The sequence below is a fragment of the Centropristis striata genome, chromosome 1, assembly GCF_030273125.1.
Source record: "Centropristis striata isolate RG_2023a ecotype Rhode Island chromosome 1, C.striata_1.0, whole genome shotgun sequence".
Classification (NCBI taxonomy): Eukaryota; Metazoa; Chordata; class Actinopteri; order Perciformes; family Serranidae; genus Centropristis; species Centropristis striata.
Window position 1 is genome coordinate 11,180,333 of NC_081517.1, and position 21,897 is coordinate 11,202,229.

Genomic DNA, 21,897 nt, shown 5'->3' on the forward strand with positions numbered 1-21,897 from the left:
GTATCTTTTTTTTTCTGTGTATCTTTTGGTCATTGGATTTTGGGTTCACAAAAGGATATTAAAAAACAAATGAGTGGTGATTTGATTTTTGTTTTAAAATAGAAACATTAAAATGTAAATACAATGCTTTTTGATTCATCGGGGTCAAAGGGGATAGACTATATTGAAAACATTATTTTATTTTTGTTTTCTAGTTATAATAACACAATTTTGTGTTTATGAAATCTTCCAACAATAAGGATGTTGTTGACATGAAGTCATCTTTGGTATTGGCCATAACAAATCTATAAACGATGTCTGTTTGGAGAAAAGTTCAAGTTGAAGAACAGGCTTCAGAAGAAAAGCATCGCAAAAACAAATGTTCACAGAATAAACATTTCTTGGTTTTAATACCAGAATCAAGAAGTAAAAGCAAATATATAAAACGCCTTATTTTAAATGAAGGTAAATAAAAACATGCTGATGGTTAAAATACACGTCCAGCTGAAATTAATGCCATCATATATGACAAAATATAGAATCAAATGTGTAAAATAAAAGTATATTTGAAAATATCTTACATATATATTTATATATAAAACATAAAAAATAACAATGCTATAATAATACAACCCATCCTTAATTATAGATCCTTTTTACAGCATATTATTATTGTATGTAAATTATCCATCTGGTCGTCACCTCAAGAAGAAATAAAGTAAATGTAAAAATGAATAAATAAATGCATGTAGAAATAAATACATATGCAAATGTAAAACTAAATGTGGAAATATTTGAATAAACAAATAGAGAAATACCTAAATAAATAATATATGTAAAAATATGGAATTTCTATGTTTTTTTTAATTTTATTTTTATTTATTTTGGTATGAATTTATTTCCCGTGCATGATGTGTGCTCTCATGGTGGTAAACATCTGGAGCTGCTGGAAACTTCCTGTATATTATTTTGAAAGTTTCAGCTTTGATTAAAGGTGCTAAAAGTTAAAACAGAGTTTGTAATATTCCAAATTCTACATTTTCAGAGAAAGATTTTCATTTTCACTACAGATGTTATTGGCCTCATTTGTTGCTAATAATCTGAATCTATATTGGACTTTAAAACCAAAACAATATGACTCGGTCCTGATGACTCGGTTTGTTTACACCGCCATGTCGGCAGGAAAAGTGAGACCAAAACTAATTAGCTGTCAGAGTTCACTGCACACTTTAATTCAAACACAATAATCTGATAATTGGGAATACTCTGCAGTTAAACATGTTGACAATCACTTTAGTAATGAGATATCTGAAAAACAGTTAAATTAGTTGGATTTCTCTCCAAGGACGTGATGTAAAACGCTGTTTTTTTCTAAACTTCCTGTGTGTAGCTGTGTGATAAATTTTGTTGTTTGTTGTTTATCTGAGTGTTTCCTGATGTTGTCTTTCTTTTATCCTGTGGAGACAAGTGCTTTTGTTCTATAATGGTGTTTCCAGTGTACGATATGAGACAGGTGCTTTTATTTTTGAAAGGATAGTGCTGGTAAATAAAAAGACTAACTTGAATATTAAGAGGTGCTTCGATCATTGTGAAGAGTTAACCCGTACCTGGCTGATAGGGACGAGATGTGTGGGTGTGTGTATGTGTGTGTGTGTGTGTGTGCTAATGCTGATGCTAATGTAAATGCTAATATTTGGTATTGTTGTCTCGGTGGCTTACAATGTTCCAGAGTGTTTCAGAATACGAATCAGCTTTACTTAGGGACTCTAAGGGTGTTTACTGATGGACAGTAACAGTTAAACACCAAAGTCCTAGAAATATGTTTTCATGAACAATCAGTTTAATAGTCAAGCATCATCCTGAGTAATATCACATGTGTGCAGATGTAAAAGAACCTCAGACTGTTTATGAATAATGTCCGTCGTCATGGTGACGTCGCTCGTTGGTTTGTGGACGTTTGAAGCGTCCAGTCCGGCCAGCAGAGACTAAAAATAAACTGTTAACACTGAAACTAAATCTCATTACCTGCTCGTTGTATGACTTTATTTGGTCATTTTGTGTCATTTTTTGGTCACTTTTTGTCCTTTTTTTGGGTAATTTTGGTAATTCTGTCTTTTTTTTTTTTTTTTTTTAGCATTTTTTGGGGTAATTTTCGTGTCTTTTGTTGCTCTTTCATGACTTTTTCTTGTACATTTACATTTAGTCATTTACTTTGATCTAAAGCGACTTACAGGAAGAATAAAAACAAACAATCAAGGTATAGTGCAAAAAAAGCTATTTGTGCATCAATAAGTGCTAGTGACAATTATTTAAGGAGTAGAATTATCGTGTGGTGCTAGGAGAGAAGATGCTCTCTTTTTTTAAAGATTATTTTTTTGGAATTTTTTTGCTTTATTGATAGTGATAGATAGAAAGGGAGTGATAGAGGGGAAGACATGCGGCAAAGGGAGCTCAGGCCGGATTCGAGCCCGGCTCCGCCGCAGCAAGGACTCATCCTACATGGTAAGCGCTCTACCGGTGTGAGCCACCAGCGGGGAACAAGAAATGCAAAGAGTCTGGATTGCCTTGTACCAACGGGGGTAGAGCCAGGCGCCGTTCATTGGAAGAGCGCAACGGTGGTGAAGTAGCATATGTCTGAATCAGGGCGTTCAGGTAGGTAGGAGCAGTACCGGAGACAACTTTGTAGGCCAGCATTAGAGATTTAAATTTGATGCGGGCTGCAACAGGTAGCCAGTGGAGCTCAATGAGCAGCGGTGTGACATGTGACCCTTTTGGCTGGTTGTAGACCAGGCGCGCCGCCGCGTTCTGGATCATCTGAAGTGGTTCTGTTGTGCAGGCTGGCAGGCCGTCAGGAGGGTGTTACAGTAGTCGAGTTGTGAGATTACAACAGCTTGTGTCAAGAGTGGGGTGGCATGTTGAGTTAGGTAAGGTCTGATTTTTCTGATGTTGTAAAATGCAAAGCGGCATGACAGGGTAACTGAGGCGACATGACTGGAAAAGGTGAGTTGGTCATCAATCATCACACCTAAATTTCTCACCATCCTGGTGGGGGGAAGACACAGGGAGTCAATTTTGATGTTGATGTTGTGGTGTATTGTAGCTTTAGCAGGGAGGACCAGCAGTTCAGTTTTTGAAAGGTTCAGCTGGAGGTGATGTGCCGTCATCCAAGTGGCTATGTCCTAGAGGCAGTCAGAGACCCGTGCAGAGACAGATGGGTCATCAGGAGGAAATGACAGATAAAGCTGAGTGTCATCTGCATAGCAGTGATAGGAAAAGCCATGTGAGCGGATAACCTGACCCAGAGAGGTGGTGTAGATAGCGAATAGCAGGGGTCCCAGCACTGAGCCCTGGGGAACCCCTGTGGAGAGGCAATGCAAATTAGACAAAAAGTGTCTTGTAATTTGTCTTTTTTGGTCATTTTGTGTCGTATTTTGTCATCTTGTGAATTTTTTTGTCATTTTCTGTCTTTTTGTCACTTTTTGTCTTTTTTTGTCATTTTGTCTTTTTGTCACTTTTCGTCTTTTTTTGTCATTTTGTGCCTTTTTTGTCACATTTTGTCTTTTTTTGTCATTTTGTCCTTTTGTCACTTTTCGTCTTTTTTTTTGTCATTTTGTGCCTTTTTTGTCACATTTTGTCTTTTTTATTTTATTTTTGCTAATTTTGTGTCCTTTTTGTCTTTTTTGGTCATTTTGTGTATTTTTGTCTTTTTTTTTTGTTTTGTTTTTGGTTACTTTGTGTCCGTTTTTACGTAATTTCTTGTCTTCTTTTCGTGATTTTGTGTCTTTTTAAGTACATTTTTGTTTGTTTGTAATTTTTTAGTATTTTTAAATGAACATTTTAACATTTTTAAATGAACCAAATGTTGAAATAAACTGTGATGAAGTGAAAACACGCTGAATAGCTCAAAGTTGTGATTAGATTTCCACGTTGCCGTGGATACGCATTATTCTGCTTCTATCCTGATGACAGCCACCTGTCAATCAAACCACATCTGCTTCATCATCTGTTTCCTTCTGAATGGGACCATTAGAGACTGAGACCAGAATGTTTTCTGAGATAATAAATGAGGAGAAAAGTCCTCTCAGTAGTCGTATCACTAATTCATAATGTTTGATGTTGTGGTTTATTTTAGAAAAATAAAATTCCAGCAGCTTGAGTTTCCCTTTTTCTTTGGTCTTTCTTTGTCTCAACATTTTTTTTTACACCAAATGAATATAAACACATCTTAAAGATTGAACAGTTTCACTTTCTGTTCTTTCAGTTCAGTGGGAGAACTGAGCTCTAACTTCTCCTGCCAGGACTTTAAATCTCTCTGTGTCCTCTCCCTGTCTCTGGCTCACTCGTCACTTGACCCTGTATCGCTATCCCTTTCCACCTGTCACTCACCTCTCATTTCTCTCATCTCTGTATTGAGAGTCGCGCTTTTGTTTACACAAATTTGATTGACTGAGCGTCAAGTGGGATGGCTTAACTTGCATGCAATTGGTCTGTAAGGTCCGCTAAGCAAATGCCGTAAAGGCTAGAAAAGCTGTGCTGGTTAAAATAGAAGCGTCCCATCTTAATGTAGAATCCCTCAATAATTTATTGATTATAGGTCTGGGTCCACATAGGATGGCCTCTGGGTCCAGACCTGCCTGTTAGTGACCTCTGCTCTAGATGAACTTTGCTGTTTGTCTGATGGTCCCTCTGGTTTCTGCTGCTGTGAACGCTCAAACCAACTCTGGTGACCAAAGAAGAACTCTGCTCCTCTTAATGGGGGTCTGGATTCTCAGAGTTGGTTCTCTGCTGGTGAGAACGCAGAGAACCGAAGGAACAGATGTGAGAATCAACACCAACAATACATTAAAAAGGAAGGTTGAAGGTCGCCACACAAAACACTCCCACACCAGAAAAAACTCACACATTTACAGGAAAATATCACTCATTTACGAGATAAAATTTACAAATTTACAAGAAAAATATAAATTTTTTTTACAGAAAATAAAATCACAAAGTCATAGCAAAAAATTAAAAATGTGTAAGAAAAAAACAAATATACGGGGGAAAAAAATAAAATAATAACGGGAATAGTTACAATTTTACTGGAAAAAAAAATGACAAGAAAAATAATCTCATATTTACAAGAAAACACAGAGAGACTTTAATGTTTACATCTGATCCTGTAAATATATAAAGTCGACCTGACAACACTCAAACACACAAATACATTTATTTAAGTTTTTTTGCACAAAACATGCAACGTATCATAAATATTTTCTTTAAAAAAAGTTTGTTTAAACCTAATAAATGCTGAATTTCTGTATAAATAATCCGTTTGCATAAAGCCAATAACGCAGAGCTAATAAGAGGTGAATAGTGCCTGAATTCTGTTTTTCTCTGTAATCAGCAGTAGGAGCGATGAGACGGACTCTTATTGTGAAAGTCTGAGCGGATGTTGAGTGTGTGTGTGTGTGTGCGGCGATTGACGCAGCTGGATGCGGAGCTGCAGTGCGGACAAACAGGCTGGAGCTGGAGAACCTGACACCCACAGACCGCCTCCCCTCACAGGGCTCCTGGATCCGCTCTGTCCCGGGTGCGATTCCCAGACCCGGTCCTGCAGGTGGAGGACCGACCTGCATACTCCCCATCCTCCCCATCCTCCTCCTCCTCCTCATCTGCAGCGGCGGAGAACCGGAGGAGGACCCGGACCAGGAGCGCTCCCGGACCAGGTTTTGCCCTGTTTCTTGCTGGACTCTGCGCGTCCCGGTCCCGCAGTGGGTCTGTGCTGCGCCGGACGGGCCGGTCTGGGCGCGCAGCCGGTCTGGTTTTGCTCTCGGGGACTGTTAGAGGAGACATCAATGGTGGTTTAGTCCTGCGGGAGTGTGAGGCCCAAAGCCCGGCCCCCCTTTAGAGGAACGGTGGGTTTTCTGGACCAGGACGTTTTGTGCCGAAATAAAATCCCAGATGAAGATTCCCAAAAGGCGGAAAAGGAGCGGACGGTGCGCCAGGTAGGCCTGATCCGGACCAGGTCGGCCCGGACCACAGAGATCAGTGCGTGTGTGTGTGTGTGTGTGTGTGTGTGTCCCGCAGTGATGCGTTACCGGGACTTCTCGATCAGAATCAGAGATGTTTGATCCGAATGATCGTGCAGGACCGGGACCAGGACTAACCCGGGTCGTGGCTCTGTACTGAGCTGTGATTGATAACCCGGGTCAGTCCGGGCCAGATTTATCGATCAGCAGGATGTGATGCTGCGCATGCGCACAGGGCGCCCATGACTGTGCACTGCAGAGAGGAAAGATTCAATATGATGCGGGGGGGTGGAGGTGCATCTTTACTAGAATAAAATAAATAAATAAATCTCTTTATGATCAAAAGGAGAATGTGTAGTTTAGTCTGAATCTTCAGATAAATACCTCAAAGATTAAAAACTTCTAGATTCCTTTATATTGAAGCTATAATAATTAAGGTTTTTAATTATTAAAACAAACACCAAATTACTTATATCTTAATATATTTTTTATAATAATATATATAATAAATATTCAACAATTTAGATTTCTTTAATGTGGAAAAATCCTGACACACATTAATAACATTTATGATCTTCAGATCAATAAATATTCACAAACTAAAAACATCGAACATAAAGAATTCAATTTAACTTTTAATTTTATTTTATATTATGTTATTGAGTGATGAAATCTTGTTGCCCGAGCAGAACAACAATAATAATAATAATTACAATAATGAAAATGATAATGATGATGATGATGATATAATAATAATAATAATAATCATCATAATAATAACAACAATACTACTAATAATAATGAAAATGTTAATAATAATAATAATAATAATAATAATAATAATAACAACAATGATAATAATAATAACAATACTACTACTACTACTACTACTACTAATAATAATAATAACAATAATTATAACAATAATAAAATAACATGATGTAACAAAGAGCAAATATTTAGATTTATATTCTGATGTTTCTTCGAGACATAAACATAAAGATAAACGACATATTCAGATCAATAAATATTCACAAACACATCAAACAATAAATATATTTTTTCCCCCCTGGAAATCAGGAGCTTATTTAGAGTAAAGTAACAACAGGAAGCTGTGAAGTTTATTCTGTTTCTGTTTGATTTGGATGTTTGTGACTGTTGAGACTACTGATGTTTACCATCACACTGGAGCTGCGTGTGAAGGACATAAGTAGAAATAAATAAATAAATAAATAGATAAAAATAAATGGAAAATACTATTTTTTTACATTTATTGTATTATTTATTTCTGTATTTCTGTTTTCATTCAATTATTTCTACATTTTCATACATTTATTTTGACATTTCCATGTGTATTTTTTTAAATCATAAATGTGACAAAAGAAACGCAGAAATAAATATCTAAATGTGGAAACTAAATCAACTAAATACACGAAAAATGTAGAAATAAATAAATGATGAAAGAAAGAAAAATAATAAATAACTCAATAATTAATCAAATAAATGTAAAGATGTAGAATTGTATTTTTTTCTTCTTTTTTTATATAGATTTTATTAATTTTTTGATGTTTCTTCATGTACTTTTTACATTTTTTTTATTTGTTAATTTATTTCTTTTTATGTCATGTTTAGCTGTGAGCTCAGTGCATTGAGCCTGCCGACGCTCTGTGTGATCGGCCCAAACGTTACAACAACCTGATGTCACTAAATGACGAGACAGGAACCGTTCGTTAAACACGACTTCTGTCCTGGAACGACACCAGTGTCGAGTCGGTGGATCTATTCTCCTGCTGATTGACAGATTAACATCGTCTCTGTGACGAGGCGGGTACGACTGACAGCGAGAAAAAAGCAGCGAAGCCGACACAGACTGTATGTAAATAATGGACGTAGTGACGTCTCGTTGGTTTGTGGCCTGTTTGAGGCATCGAGTTTAGCCTTACACTTGACGCCATCTTGGTTTCCTCCCGTTGTGTGGAGGAGCGAGAGGGATCTGACGACACTGACTACACACCTCACTACACCTCAACCTGACTGACTCATGTTAGAATTAACTGGAGCATTTACTGGGATGTTAGTTTAAATGTTCGGAAAACTGAACAGCGGCTCCTCGGAGTGTCTGTTAGTCCAACCAAGTGCTAAATAAGACATTTTAATGAACAAAACGTTCAAATCATCATCATTAAATGAAAATACAGTGAAAGGGTCAACGCTAAGAGACCAAACCGGTAAACAGCCTTTTATATATATATATATATATATATATATATATATATATATATATATGATGGCTCGCCTTGTTAGCCACTTGTCAGTCAAAGGTAGCCACACCCCAAATCATGCGATTGTTTATCTTCCAATTTCTTCTAAATGGGGCCATTATTTACACTATTAACATCAAATTGTCTTGAAGAAGATTTTTTACTCGTGATTGAGACCATAGTGTTGTCCTAAAAAACAATCTGAGGTAATAAATGAAGTGAGAAGTTTTCTCATTTTGTATTGAAATTAATGGACCCAAATGTTTCTGTAGCCGCCATCAGGTTTTTGCTCTAAAGCTCAGGAGGTTTGTAGCAGGCATTCTAGTGGAAGGAAATCGATACAGCACAGTGTCGCGATATTTTGCGTGGCGATATTATATCGATTCATGGCCGCCGAGTATCCATATTTAGCATCCAGTATTCACTGTTAGTAATCTCCTGGGGCCGGTATTTCAAAAGTGATCAGATAGGATTATCCTGGTCGGATAGGATTAAATCTAGATCTGATCTGAAAACTGGGTATTTCAAACACGGATCCAGATAACCCTGATCCTGAAGATCAGGATTCCGCTCCGGTAATCCAATCCTCCCTTGAATCCAGATAAAAGGCTGGATTTGGGTATTTCAAAACTCAAGGCAGATATCTGGATCAACTTGGTACCAAAATTTCAGGATCATCCTGATCCCACCTCAGAGGTGGATTTCACTTAGATTGACAAAGTCTCAGCTCCACTTCTCCTAGATATTTTTAGTCAAGATGTTCATTTCACTTAATCAAGTGTTAGTGTTTTACTTTTAATAATTAAAGTAGCCTAATTGAAAGAAATTTAAAGCATAGTAAAATATTTGACCCCACTTTCTGAAATTGCTGTAAATATATCATGCAGCACATTGAAGCACTTTCAAGGTATATTTTCATGCTTCTGATTATTGAAGACAAATTCTGTCAAACTTAAAAATGTACCTTTAAAATGTCTGGAAATAGCTTGAATGTGATTTTTAAAACATGCAGTAAGGTGTTTGTGTACAAACTGATTATTCTACTTCATCAAATCAGATTATATTTTGCTATAAATGACCATAATTATGTTTAGTGAGAGTCTTCTATATAAGGGAGACAAATTAGGATGAAAAATGTTTCTTATTGTGTCACTGACCAAGCTATATAGCATGAAAGTAATGCAATTACAATTTCAAGCAGTTTCAATAACTTTATTCAGAATCCAATAACATTGAATGGATCAATACAATTAAAGTGTTTCCAAGGATTTCCATCACTCATAGAGACCCGGTTGTCCTTAATAGCTGAGAGGTCCATGGCTGTGAGTGACTCTGAAAGTAAGAAAGAGAAGGTGTATGAGTATATCTTTACGTACACAAAGCATGACATCATCACCAGCATTACTGGAGCATTCTGACACTTCTAAATGACCCGTATAGTTAATACCGTGTAACTTTACGTTTCCTAAGTACTGCAGCAGCCTGCTCTGTACACGTGTTGCCAATAATGTAACGCTAATAAACTCTAAACAAGTTGGTGTTAGTTTAAAGAGTTAAGGTATGATGTACGTCCGATTAGTTCCTTTATAAGTTAAACCATAGACTAAAATTAATCAACAAAGCAGCTACCTCGCTAGCCCGCTAGCTACTTAACACACAAGTCAATGAAGCGGAGTTAGCTACCGTTAGCACGGCCGCGTCTCAATTAGCGATCGCTGCGGCCTGGTTTTAATTAGGTGACAATTCAAGAAGTTGGCTAGCATGATATGTTGGTTGGCGTTCGTATGGTCTTGAAACCGCTACACATTAGATGACTGTTAACTTACACTTTTGACGTGAAAGTGGTGCTCACTGCTCCTTTCGTCAGGTAGTCCGCCATGTTTCGATCCCAGCGTCGGAGACACGACAAGATTTGGAAATCCAGATCCGCCCACATGGACGTCACGGTGATCCACTCTGCCAATGTTTTGAAATACTCAGATAAAGTCAGCAGGGTCACCTTGATCCATGACTGAGAAAAGGAGGATTTCGTTATCCGGATTATCCTGATCCGGATTACAAATTTTGAAATACCGGCCCCTGGAGATCCTGGTATCATATAAACTAGAAGATGTAGGAATCTATAGGCTCCATGTGGTCGGGATATAGTGTTGGGAAGTTGTGGAAATAAAGCTGCAAAGTTTGGCTTTTTTCTGTTTGATTCAGAAACATTTTAGCAGGGAAGCTTGTTGTTTGTGAAAGTTTGATAAAATGCTGCAGTTGTTGTCTTCCATACATGTTTGATATCAGTTCAGTTCAGTTTGACTGAATACTTTGTTGAACAGTCTGTAGGTTTGACTCTTATTGTGGAAAAATAAAAAGACTGAAGTGAGATGAATACACTGAATATTTTCTCTGATTGGACAAAAAAAATCTTGATTTAATTTAAATTTGTGGACACAAAATGCAGTTAAACAGTTAAATCTCAATATATTGTATCGATACTCACCATATTGCACAATGCTTAAAATTTAATTAAACTCAAGTATCGGGATAAAATCGGATCGAGCTGATTTAAACCTGTGATGAATTTTTTCAGAAACTTCAGGTTTTCCGACAACCACTACGTGTGAGCTACTTTTAGATTCTCCGCTGATTCAGCAGAAACAGATCCACTGACTCTACGTTCGTATTGTTCATCTGCTGCTCCACACAATAAATACATCTGTTCAAATGACGCTCATTACTCACGTGATAAGACCAAATGATGGTAAAGGTCCATGTCCCGATGGACATGTCCTTGGGGCGTGAGGGGGCGTGTCCTGAGGATTTAGTCCTGAGGATTTAGTCCTGATTGGGCGTGTCCTGAGGATTGTGTCCTGATTGGGTGTGTCCTGATGGGGCGTGTCCCGAGGGGCATGTCCCGAGGGGCATGTCCTGATGGGGGCGTGTCCTGAGGATTGTGTCCTGATTGGGCGTGTCCTGATGATGCGTGTCCTGAGGGGCATGTCCTGATGGGGGCGTGTCCTGAGGATTGTGTCCTGATTGGGCGTGTCCTGATGGGGCGTGTCCCGAGGGGCATGTCCTGATGGGGCGTGTCCCGAGGGGCATGTCCTGATGGGGGCGTGTCCTGAGGATTGTGTCCTGATTGGGCGTGTCCTGAGGGGGCATGCCCTGAGGGGACAGGTCCTGATTGGGCTTGACCTTGGGGGGGCGTGTCCTGCAGAGGGCCGTGTCCTGAAGGGCGTGTCCTGAGGGGCGTGTCCTTAGGAGGTGTGTTCTAAGGGGACGAGATTTCAGGTGGAACGTAAATAAAAACGCTTTGAGTCAGACAATGTTTCTGTTTCTGGATCTGAAGCTGTTATTCTTTCACGCCTCCATGCTCTCCACCCCCTCCGCCCCCCCCCACACACACACACACACTGTGATGTCACTGTTTGAGGCTCCTCCTCCTCACACCTCTCCTGGTTAACTGTGCCCTCTGTTTTGGCTTGTAGGCTAACACAGGAACAGGAAGGGTTTTGTCCCGCTCAGGATTTGTTGTAAGCCGTCAGGTTTTCCGGGAGCTCAGAACTATGGTGAGCTCTGACTGATTTATCAGATCAAACTGGAATGATGCAAACCGGCTTCTGGCAGAGCACCCCCCTCCCCCCTCCCCTCCCTCCCTCCCTCCCCAGGCACAGTGAGCAGGAGATCTGTAGGTGAAGAAGAAGAAGAGAAGAAGGCTGCGGTTTGGAGGTAGAGAGAGTTTCCCTCTGATCTGCTGCTGAGTCTCTCTGCTACACAGACACAGTCACTGTGGTGTTTAAGAGGGTTTGCCTGTTTTTTTCTGCAAATGCCATTAAAAAGTGAATTACTTTTATTACAGATATTAACGAGAAATTGGAAGTTGAGTTAATTAAGTTTAATTTTATTAATTAATTGATTGGGACATTATAGATTTTTTTCTCAGTATTATTTAATTTTTAAAGTTTTAATAGCAGAGACATGAAGGAAACGTTTTAACGTTTATAACTCTTACAGTTAAATTTAGTGTAAAAAAATAAAAATAAATTTAAAAAACTGTAAAAAAAATGTCATATATATATTTCTTCATAAACGTATCATACAATGATTTTTATATTATACATTACTATACTTTACTGTATTTTATTGCACTATACAAAATAATTCTATCCAATCTCTACTGAAACAAGATATTACAACCCTGAATCCAAAGCAGTTGGGACGTTGAGTGAACTGTAAATAAAAACAAAATGCATTCAGTTCAAAGGTCAGAGTGAATATTCACAAAAAGATTCAAGTTTTTATTTTAGCATATGTCACAAACGATGAACGCATTCTGTTTTATTTACAACGTCCCAACTTTTGTGGAGCAGGGGTTGTGGTGTTTTATCTGAGCTCTGATTGGCCGGTCGTCAGACTACCTGTGTATCCAGAGAGACTCTGGTCCCGCCCTCTGCAGTGATTGGCGGCTCAGCAGTGTGTTGAGGCCTGCAGCAGGTTTCACTACATCTCCAGTGTGACAGCGACTCCCAGCTGCTGGTCGCTGTCAGCTGATGCTGATGATGATGCTGATGATGATGATGAAGATGGTGATGATGGTGACGGTGGTGTGGCTGCTGCTGCAGCTGTATCACTGCAGGTGCAGAGAAGCCTCCTCCCCTCCTCCCCAGTCTGTCCAGTCCTCTGTCAGAGCTGGTCTGACTGGACACACGGACACATGGAGACACTGTCCATGATCCTGCAGTCCGCCTGAGCTCTGCATGATGACGGCCCGTGGCATTGCATGCAGAACAGCATGGTTTGGGGACTGACATGCATCACTTTGAACTTCAAATTTCCCCACGAATCCACTGAAAACTGAGGACCATTCATGGCAGACATGTTGCATCCGAGTGTGACCCTACAGGAACATGTGTTCAGTGTGAGGAACAGTGGTGCAGGCAGTATCCAGATGTTTAATTTTTAGTAAAAGGTTAATCACTACAGGGTAGAAATACTCCAAAATCTTAGCATCAAAATAGAAGTAGACATTATTAATGGCCCAGTTAGAATCACATATTATATGCCATTGAATTATAATCATAGAGACAGAATGCAAGGAGTCATACTCTGAAGGCCCCGCCCACCAGCTGCTGGCGGTGTATCAGCGCCATAATGCACCACCAGCAGCTGAGCACCAACCATTTATTCGTCTATTTCTAGCTAAAGACAGAAGATTTAAAAATATCATGTGATTATTGTTTCTGCCAGAGAGGACATATTAACTGTTAGCATGCTAATGTTAGCAATGTGTTAGCATGCTAATGTAAGCTATAGAGGCAGTACGCATATAAGCCCCCCCCCCCTGTCCTTCATAGTCCAGGTAGATCATGTTTTGTAGTCCAGTTGGGCTGGTTTTATAGTCCAGTTAGGTCAATGTTTTGTAGTCCAGTTAGGTCATGTTTTATAGTCCAGTTAGGTCATGTTTTGTAGTCCAGTTAGGTCATGTGTTATAGTCCAGTTAGGTCATGTTTTGTAGTCCAGTTAGGTAATGTTTTCTAGTCCATTTTGGTAATGTTTTTTAGTCCAGTTAGGTATTGTTTTGTAGTTCAGTTAGGTATGTTTTGTAGTCCAGTTGTGTAATGTTCTGTAGTACAGGCAGGTAATGTTTTGTAGTCCAGTTAGGTAATGTTTTGTTGTCCATTTAGGTCATGTTCTGTAATCCAGTCAGGTAATGCTTTGTAGTCCAGTCAGGTAATGTTTTGTAGTCCAGTTAGGTAATGTTTTGTAGTCCAGTTAGGTAATGTTTTGTAGTCCAGTAAGGCATTGTTTTGTAGTCCAGTTGAGTAATGTTTTGTAGTCCAGTTAGGTCATGTTTTGTAGTCCAGACTGGTCATATTTTGTAGTCCAGTTAGGTAATGTTTTGCAGTCCTGTAAGGCATTGTTTTGTAGTCCAGTTGAGTAATGTTTTGTAGTCCAGTTAGGTCATGTTTTGTAGTCCAGTCTGGTCATGTTTTGTAGTCCAGGTGGGTAATGTTTTGCGGTCCAGTTAGGTCATGTTTTGTAGTCCAGTTAGGTAATGTTTTGTTGTCCAGTTGAGTAATGTTTTGTAGTCCAGTTAGGTCATGTTTTAGTCCAGTTAGGTATTGTTTTGTAGTCCAGTTAGATATTGTTTTGTAGTCCAGTTGAGTAATGTTCTGTAGTCCAGTCAGGTAATGTTTTGTAGTCCAGTTAGGTCATGTTTTGTAGCCTAGTTGAGTAATGTTTTGTAGTCCAATTGGGTCATGTTTTGTAATCCAGTTGAGTAATGTTTTGCAGTCCAGTTAGGTCATGTTTTAGTCCAGTTAGGTATTGTTTTGTAGTCCAGTTAGATATTGTTTTGTAGTCCAGTTAGGTATTGTTTTGTAGTCCAGTTGAGTACTGTTCTGTAGTCCAGTCAGGTAATGTTTTGTTGTCCAGTTAGGTCATGTTTTGTAGTCCAGTTGAGTACTGTTCTGTAGTCCAGTTAGGTAATGTTTTGTCGTCCAGTTAGGTATTGTTTTTTTAGTCCATTTGAGTAATGTTTTGTTGACCAGTTAGGTCATGTTCTGTAGTCCAGTAAGGCATTGTTTTGTAGTCCAGTTGAGTAATGTTTTGTAGGCCAGGTAGGTCATGATTTGTAGTCCAGTTAAGTAATGTTCTGTAGTCCAGGCAGGTAATGTTTTGTCCAGTTTTTTAGTCCAGTTAGGTCATGTTTTGTAGTCCAGTAGAGTAATGTTTTGTAGTCCAGTTGGGTCATGTTTTGTAGTCCAGTTAGGTAATGTTTTGTAGTCCAGTTGGGTAATGTTTTGTAGTCCAGTTTGGTCATGTTTTGTAGTCCAGTTAGGTCGTGATTTGTAGTCTAGTTAGGTCAAGTTTTGTAGTCCAGTCAGGTAATGTTTTGTAGAAACCTGCCCGTTGTGATCTGTGTTGATTTGGTGGAGTGGATGGCGTCGGGATGACAGCAGAGTTTCCGGCTGCTTCCTCTGCTCATGATATTTGCTCCAGTTTCTGCAAATACCATCACACCCCTAACCCCGCCCCCACCCCCCACCGGCCTGTAGCCTGATCCAGCTGAAGAATGGCTTCTAATGGCAGACAGCCCTCTAATAATGCCTGTTGTTCTCCTGGCCTGCTGTGCCTGTCCCAGCACAGGGCTGTGGTTACACTGGGAGCCTCCCAGTCCCGACATGGTGCGTTCATTTACTGACTGTTTTGCCCTCCTCCACTCCTCCCCCCTCTCTCTCCCCCCATAGATAAATGGCTCTTTTAAACTGGGAGCTGCTCGTGTTCTGTCTGGCTGGCAGATGCAGTGCCTAGTCCCCGGCCTCCAGGACAACGCCAACATGAACGGGACGTCCGAGCAGGCCGACATCCTGCCGCCAAACTGCATGGTCAAAGACCGATGGAAAGTGGTGAGTCAGGACACCCCCCGGATTCTTTACTCTACAACCCCGGCTGCAAAAGAAATTGGGACTCTGTGTTAAACCCAAATAAAACCAGAATGCATCAGAATGAGAGTATATATTTACAGCAACAAGAATTTCACGGCTTAATCATAACTTATTATGGGTTTTTACATATATTTTTTTATTTATGACAAAGCATATATATATGTATATATATATGTATATATATATATATATATATATATATATATATATATATATACATAATACAGTGCATGCAACTCTTAGTGAAATGGCTAAAACATGTTAAATATGTGTGTATGAATCATATCAAAAACCTCCACAGTGACTCTCAGAAATTATATAACACAGCTCCTGTCTCAGCCAATCAGATCGCAGCGTGCAGCCTGCAGGCGGTTTGCACTCCACTGATCAGTTTACTGTCCGAACCGCTGAACACACGCATGTGTGTGTGCATTCTATATATAGATATATTTATTTATATTTATATATGAGTATTGTTATGGCCCGTGTATAATAATATAATCTAAGCATGAGGGAACAAAATAGACGAGGAAGGACTGAAGAGAAGGAACAGTGGAATATTTTATTATTAAAAAATAATAAACGTAATAAATAAATCAGTTGTTAAGAAGTCTTTGGGTTGAGATAGTTTGTTAAACACATTTGGTGCTAAATTATTTTTATAGATAAAGAGAATAGATAAAAATATTGAAAATTCCCCTCAGAATCATGAGCCATAAAAGTACAGAGATGGAGAGAATGTTGAGGAGAATAAAAAGACTTAAATAAGGTGAAAGAGTTGCAGAAATGAAGAGTAAATGAGATGATGATAGAGGAGCGAAGAGAGATAATGGTTCAAAGTGAAAGCAGTGAGCTGATCCGGTCTGTCCTGGTCCCGTGTCTCAGCTGAAGAAGATCGGTGGAGGCGGGTTCGGGGAGATCTACGAGGCCTTGGACCTGCTGACGCGGGAGAACGTGGCGCTGAAGGTGGAGTCGGCCCAGCAGCCCAAACAGGTGCTGAAGATGGAGGTGGCAGTGCTGAAGAAGCTGCAGGGTGAGACACTTTAAAACAGGGTGGAGGTGGAAGAAGAGCTCACATCTGTTACTGCAGTGTAGAAATACTCTGTTGATCCTGCAGAACTGATCTGGTTTCAGAAGCTTTTAGTAGATTTGTTTATTTTGTGCAATTGTATGGCAGCACTTGTGTTGTGTTGCTGCTTATTGTGAATCTAGTGTGTCAGCCATCCATCCTCTAAATGCTCTAGGTCTCTAGTTTGTGGTTGTGAAGTTTCATGAGGCTGATTATCATGAGGCTGTGATTATTCTGGAGGTCACAGCAGCTCATTTTATATCCAAGCTCAAGTTTCACTCATGAACATTATCAAACATGAAGAAAATTTATGCAACTCACAGGCTGTTTAGGGACCCCAGGATGCACAAAGATTCACACACAAGAGGACACAACAACACATTCACTGCATGTTACAGCATGTATGTAAAGAGACTCGCGGGGAAACATAGAACTTATTTTTATTCAGATATCTGCAGGTCGGTTATTAACCAGTAGAGGGATTTTTTCAGGATGCCTCATTACAAATATATGCTGCCTCACACGGGGCAGCATTAACACAGGGATTTTTATCTCTAACAGTTATAGGATGCCTCACACAATGGGCATCAAAAATGTAAAAAGGGGTAAATCATAACTGCTATCCCTCCAATAAGGATATCAATTATGTAAGGAAGAACCTTGTGAGATTAGGCTCATTGAATCCACAAGAGTCTCAGCTTTCCAGTCAGACCCGATTTAAGCAGCTCACAGACTGTTTAGGATGCACAAAGATTAACACACAAGAGGACACAATAACACATTTACTGCAGGAGAAACACTGACTGTTATCAGCATAAAGTGTGATTCTGCTCTCCTCATCTACTATTCCAGGTAAAAATCACGTCTGTAAGTTTATTGGTTGCGGAAGAAACGACAAATTCAACTACGTGGTCATGCAGCTTCAGGTGAGTCAGCAGAACAGAACACTGTAGGCTTCAAAAGGCTTTTATTGTGAAGGATATAATATATGTTTGACGTTTTTCAGAAGTTTAGATAGCGAGCTCATGACGTAGACTTGTGGCAGTGGTGGTGGTTGTGAGGTGTCACTGTCTCGCTGTGTGCAGGGCCGTAACCTGGCCGACCTGCGGAGGAGTCAGCCCCGAGGCACCTTCACCATGAGCACTACGCTGCGGCTCGGCAAGCAGATCCTGGAGTCCATCGAAGCCATCCACTCAGTGGGCTTCCTGCACCGAGACATCAAACCGGTACAAGAAACCTCTTCTCTGTTCTCACCAACGGCCACTTGGCAAATATTCACTGAAAATCTGTTTACACAGAGCAGAGAGGAGAGGACAGGAGAGGTTGTTTACACAGAGCAGGAGGAGAGGACAGGAGAGGCTGTTTACACAGAGCAGAGAGGAGAGGACAGGAGAGGCTGTTTACACAGAACAGAGAGGAGAGGACAGGAGAGGCTGTTTACACAGAACAGAGAGGAGAGGACAGGAGAGGCTGTTTACACAGAACAGAGAGGAGAGGACAGGAGAGGCTGTTTACACAGAGCGGAGAGGAGGAGAGGCTTGAAACAAGATGATACTTTAATATGTGGAGAAAACGTTTTATGGTGATTTTACGTCTTTTTTGTGGTATTTTTTTGTTGTTGGCACTGGTGGGCACTTGGAAAAGTGTTTATAAATTAAATTTTATTACAATAAAAAAAAAATTATCAGACAAATTCAACTTGTTTTTTTCCCCTGATTTCTGTTATTCTAACTGTGTTATTCTGCACAAGACATGTTTGAGTTGTTCTGATTGTGCTGATTCCATTGAGCTGCAGGACTTATAGATTTATAGAGATTCATATGCTGCAGTGAAACACAGAGAGGAGGATGTGAAGAGATAAGAAGAGCAGCTTTTTGGGTTACCTTTAACATGATGTCATGTCTTCGTGTCCAGTGTGAACAGGAGGAATAATCCAATGTTTATTTTGTTCCTACAGTCAAACTTTGCAATGGGCCGGCTTCCCTCCACCTACAGGAAGTGCTACATGCTGGACTTTGGTCTGGCGCGGCAGTACACCAACACCACGGGAGAGGTCCGACCGGTAAGAAACCTCTACACAAGTTCAAGGCGTGGCTGAAAGACATTTTATTTTAAGTTCTGTCCAAGTCCAGATACATCGTTAAACCAGACAACATCATCTCAGGATTAATAATATGATATTTCATCAGCTTCTACAGGAGCTGAGTCTGATGACTGCTGCTGCAGCACTAATATCAAACTAAAGAGATTTTTCTGTGATTTAATGAGAATAAACAGATCTAAAGGATGCTGAAATACAACAACATTGATGCTGATGTTGAAACAGTCTGAATTGATGCTTTGTCAGGTCTGAAGAACACAAGAACACTGCTGTTAAAACGATGGTTTTCTGAGTGGAGTCTGGTGCAGCAGAGCGACGCTGTGCAGGAGAATCTACAACGTGTCTGTTTGCATCTTTGCATTAACTTCGTATATAATCGCGAGACATCATACTGAAGGCAATATTATGAGCCACAATTTCACAATTCTGAGTTTTTAAATCACAGTTCTGAAACACAAGAATGTTTTCTTTTTTAGATTTTGTTTCCGTCAAGCTGTTTAAAAAAATAAACTGAACCATGAAATGAAAAGAAAAGAAAAGAAAAGAAAAGAAAAGAAAAGAAAAGAAAAGCAGACAGACGGGGAGTGTTTGCTGCATTGCACCACATTAGTTCAATAGATCACTTTAGACTGTCTGTGTGTGTGTGTGTGTGTGTGTTTGTTTGTGTGTATGTGTGTGTGTGAAGCTGAATGGATTTTCTGCATTTAAAGCTTTAATTGTGAAAAATCTAAAACACCTTGGAATGTTTTGATTGGTTGTCAGTCTCCTCCTCCTGCTCCTCTCTCCTCCTCTTCCTCCTCCTCACTCCTCCTCCTCTCCTCCCTCCTCCTCCTGCTTCTCCTCCTCCTCCTCTCTCCTCCTCTTCGCATCTCCTCCTCTCCTTCTCTCTCCTTCTCTTCACTCCTCCTCCACCTCCTCCTGCTCCTCCTCCTCCTCTTGCTCCTCCTTTTCCTCCTCCTCCTCCTTCTGCTCCTCTTCTCTTCTCCTCTTCGCTCCTCCTCCCTCTCCCCCTCCCTCTCCTCCTTCCTCTCCTCCTCCCTCTCCTCCTCCTCTTCATCCTCCTCCTCCTCCTCTGCACTCCTCCTCCTTCCTCTCCTCCTCCTCTTCATCCTCTTCATCCTCCTCCTCCTCCTCCTCCTCTGCTCTCCTCCTCCTGCTCCTCCTCCCTCTCCTCCTCCTCCTCCTCCTCCTTTTCTTCACTCCTCCTCTCTCCTCCTCCTCCTACTTCTCCTCCTCTTCCTCCCTCCTCCTCCTGCTTCTCCTCCTCCTCCTCCTCCTGCTCCTCCTCCTAACTCCTTCTCTTCACTCCTCTCGCTACTGCTCCTCCTCCTCCTGCTCCCCCTTTTCCTCCTCTTCCTTCATTTCCCCCTGGCTCCTCCTCTTTGCTCCTCCTCCCTCTCCTCCTCCTCTCTCCTCCCTCTCCTGTTCCTCCTTCTCCTCCTCCTCTCTGCTCCCCTCTCCTCCTCCTCCTTCCTCTCCTCCTCCTCTCTCCTCCCTCTCCTGTTCCTCCTTCTCCTCCTCCTCTCTGCTCCCCTCTCCTCCTCCTCCTTCCTCTCCTCCTCCCTCTCCTCCTCCTCTTTATCCTCTTCATCCTCCTCCTCCTCTCCTCCTCCTGCTCCTCTTCCTTCTCCCCCTCCTCCTCCTCCTCTCTCCTCCTCTTCGCTTCTCCTCCTCTCCTTCTCTCTCCTTCTCTTCACTCCTCCACCTTCTCCTGCTCCTCCTCCTCCTTCTGCTCCTCCTCTCTCCTCCTATTCGCTACTCCTCCCTCTCCCCCTCCCTCTCCTCCTCCTCTCTCCTCCCTCTCCTCCTTCTCCTTCTCCTCTCTCCTCCTCTCCTCCTTCCTCTCCTCCTTCCTCTCCTCCTCCCTCTCCTCCTCCTCTTCATCCTCCTCCTCTTGCTCTGCACTCCTCCTCCTCCTCTCCTCCCTCGCCTCCTACTCTCCTCCTCCCTCTCCTCCTCCTCTTCATCCTCTTCATCCTCCTCCTCCTCCTCCTCCTCCTCCTCTGCTCTCCTCCTCCTGCTCCTCCCTCTCTTCCTCCTCCTCCTCTCTCCTCCTCCTGCTTCTCCTCCTCCTCCTCCTCCTAACTCCTTCTCTCTCCTTCTCTTCACTCCTCTCCCTACTGCTCCTCCTCCTCCTGCTCCCCTTTTTCCTCCTCCTCCTTCTGTTCCCCCTGTCTCCTCCTCTTCGCTCCTCCTCCCTCTCCTCCTCCTCTCTCCTCCTCCTCTCTCCTCCCTCTCCTGTTCCTCCTTCTCCTCCTCCTCTCTGCTCCCCTCTCCTCCTCCTCCTCCTTCCTCTCCTCCTCCCTCTCCTCCTCCTCTTCATCCTCTTCATCCTCCTCCTCCTGCTTCTCCTCCTACTCCTGCTCCTCCTCTCTCCTCCTCCTCCCTCTCCTCCCTCTCCTTCTCCTCCTCCTCTTCCACCTCCCCCTCCTCTCCTCCTCCTTCTCCTCTTCCTCCTCCTCCTCCTCCCTCTCCTCCTCCTTCTCTTCTCTTCACTCCTCCTCCTCTTCCACCTCCCCCTCCTCTCCTCCTCCTTCTCCTCTTCCTCCTCCTCCTCCTCGTCACTGCTCCTCCTCCTCACTCCTCCTCCTCATCCTCCTCCTCGTCCCTCTCCTCATCCTCCTCTCTTCTCCTCCTCCTGCCCCTCCTGCTCCTCCTCCTTCTCTCTATCCTCCTCCTCTCTCTTCTCCTCTTCACTCGTCCTCCTCCTCCTCCGATATAAATATAACACATTTTAAATCACATATTTAATATTAAATGGCCATAAAAAATATTTTAATTAAGATAACCTTTTACTTTAAATGAACTGAGGAATTGTGTTTTTTTATTTATATTATTTTTATATATATTCTACATTTTTTTCCCAGTTTGAAATGTTCTGACTGAGTTGTGTGATGAGTATTTAAATGTATTTATTTATGATTTATTAATATACTGTCCTGTGGGTTTTATTGATCACCAGTCATCACTTTGATTTATCAGTAAATTTTGTGTTCTGTTGTTTGTTTTCATCTGTTTCGTGCTGTTTTTGTTTTTCTTA

The 21,897-nt window shown here is 41.2% G+C and overlaps 1 protein-coding gene across 1 annotated transcript in view; it reads left to right on the forward strand.

Moving 5' to 3' along the window:
* The first annotated feature begins 11,727 nt into the window (after positions 1 to 11,727).
* The window catches only part of ttbk1a (tau tubulin kinase 1a), a 47,006-nt gene continuing 36,836 nt past the window's right edge, over positions 11,728 to 21,897 (forward strand). The window contains exons 1-6 of the mRNA XM_059330538.1: positions 11,728 to 11,808; positions 15,490 to 15,648; positions 16,573 to 16,720; positions 17,609 to 17,682; positions 17,842 to 17,982; positions 18,714 to 18,818. Of these exons, the coding sequence (XP_059186521.1) occupies positions 11,806 to 11,808; positions 15,490 to 15,648; positions 16,573 to 16,720; positions 17,609 to 17,682; positions 17,842 to 17,982; positions 18,714 to 18,818 (630 nt within the window). The 5' untranslated portion in view covers positions 11,728 to 11,805. The remainder of the gene's footprint in view (positions 11,809 to 15,489; positions 15,649 to 16,572; positions 16,721 to 17,608; positions 17,683 to 17,841; positions 17,983 to 18,713; positions 18,819 to 21,897) is intronic.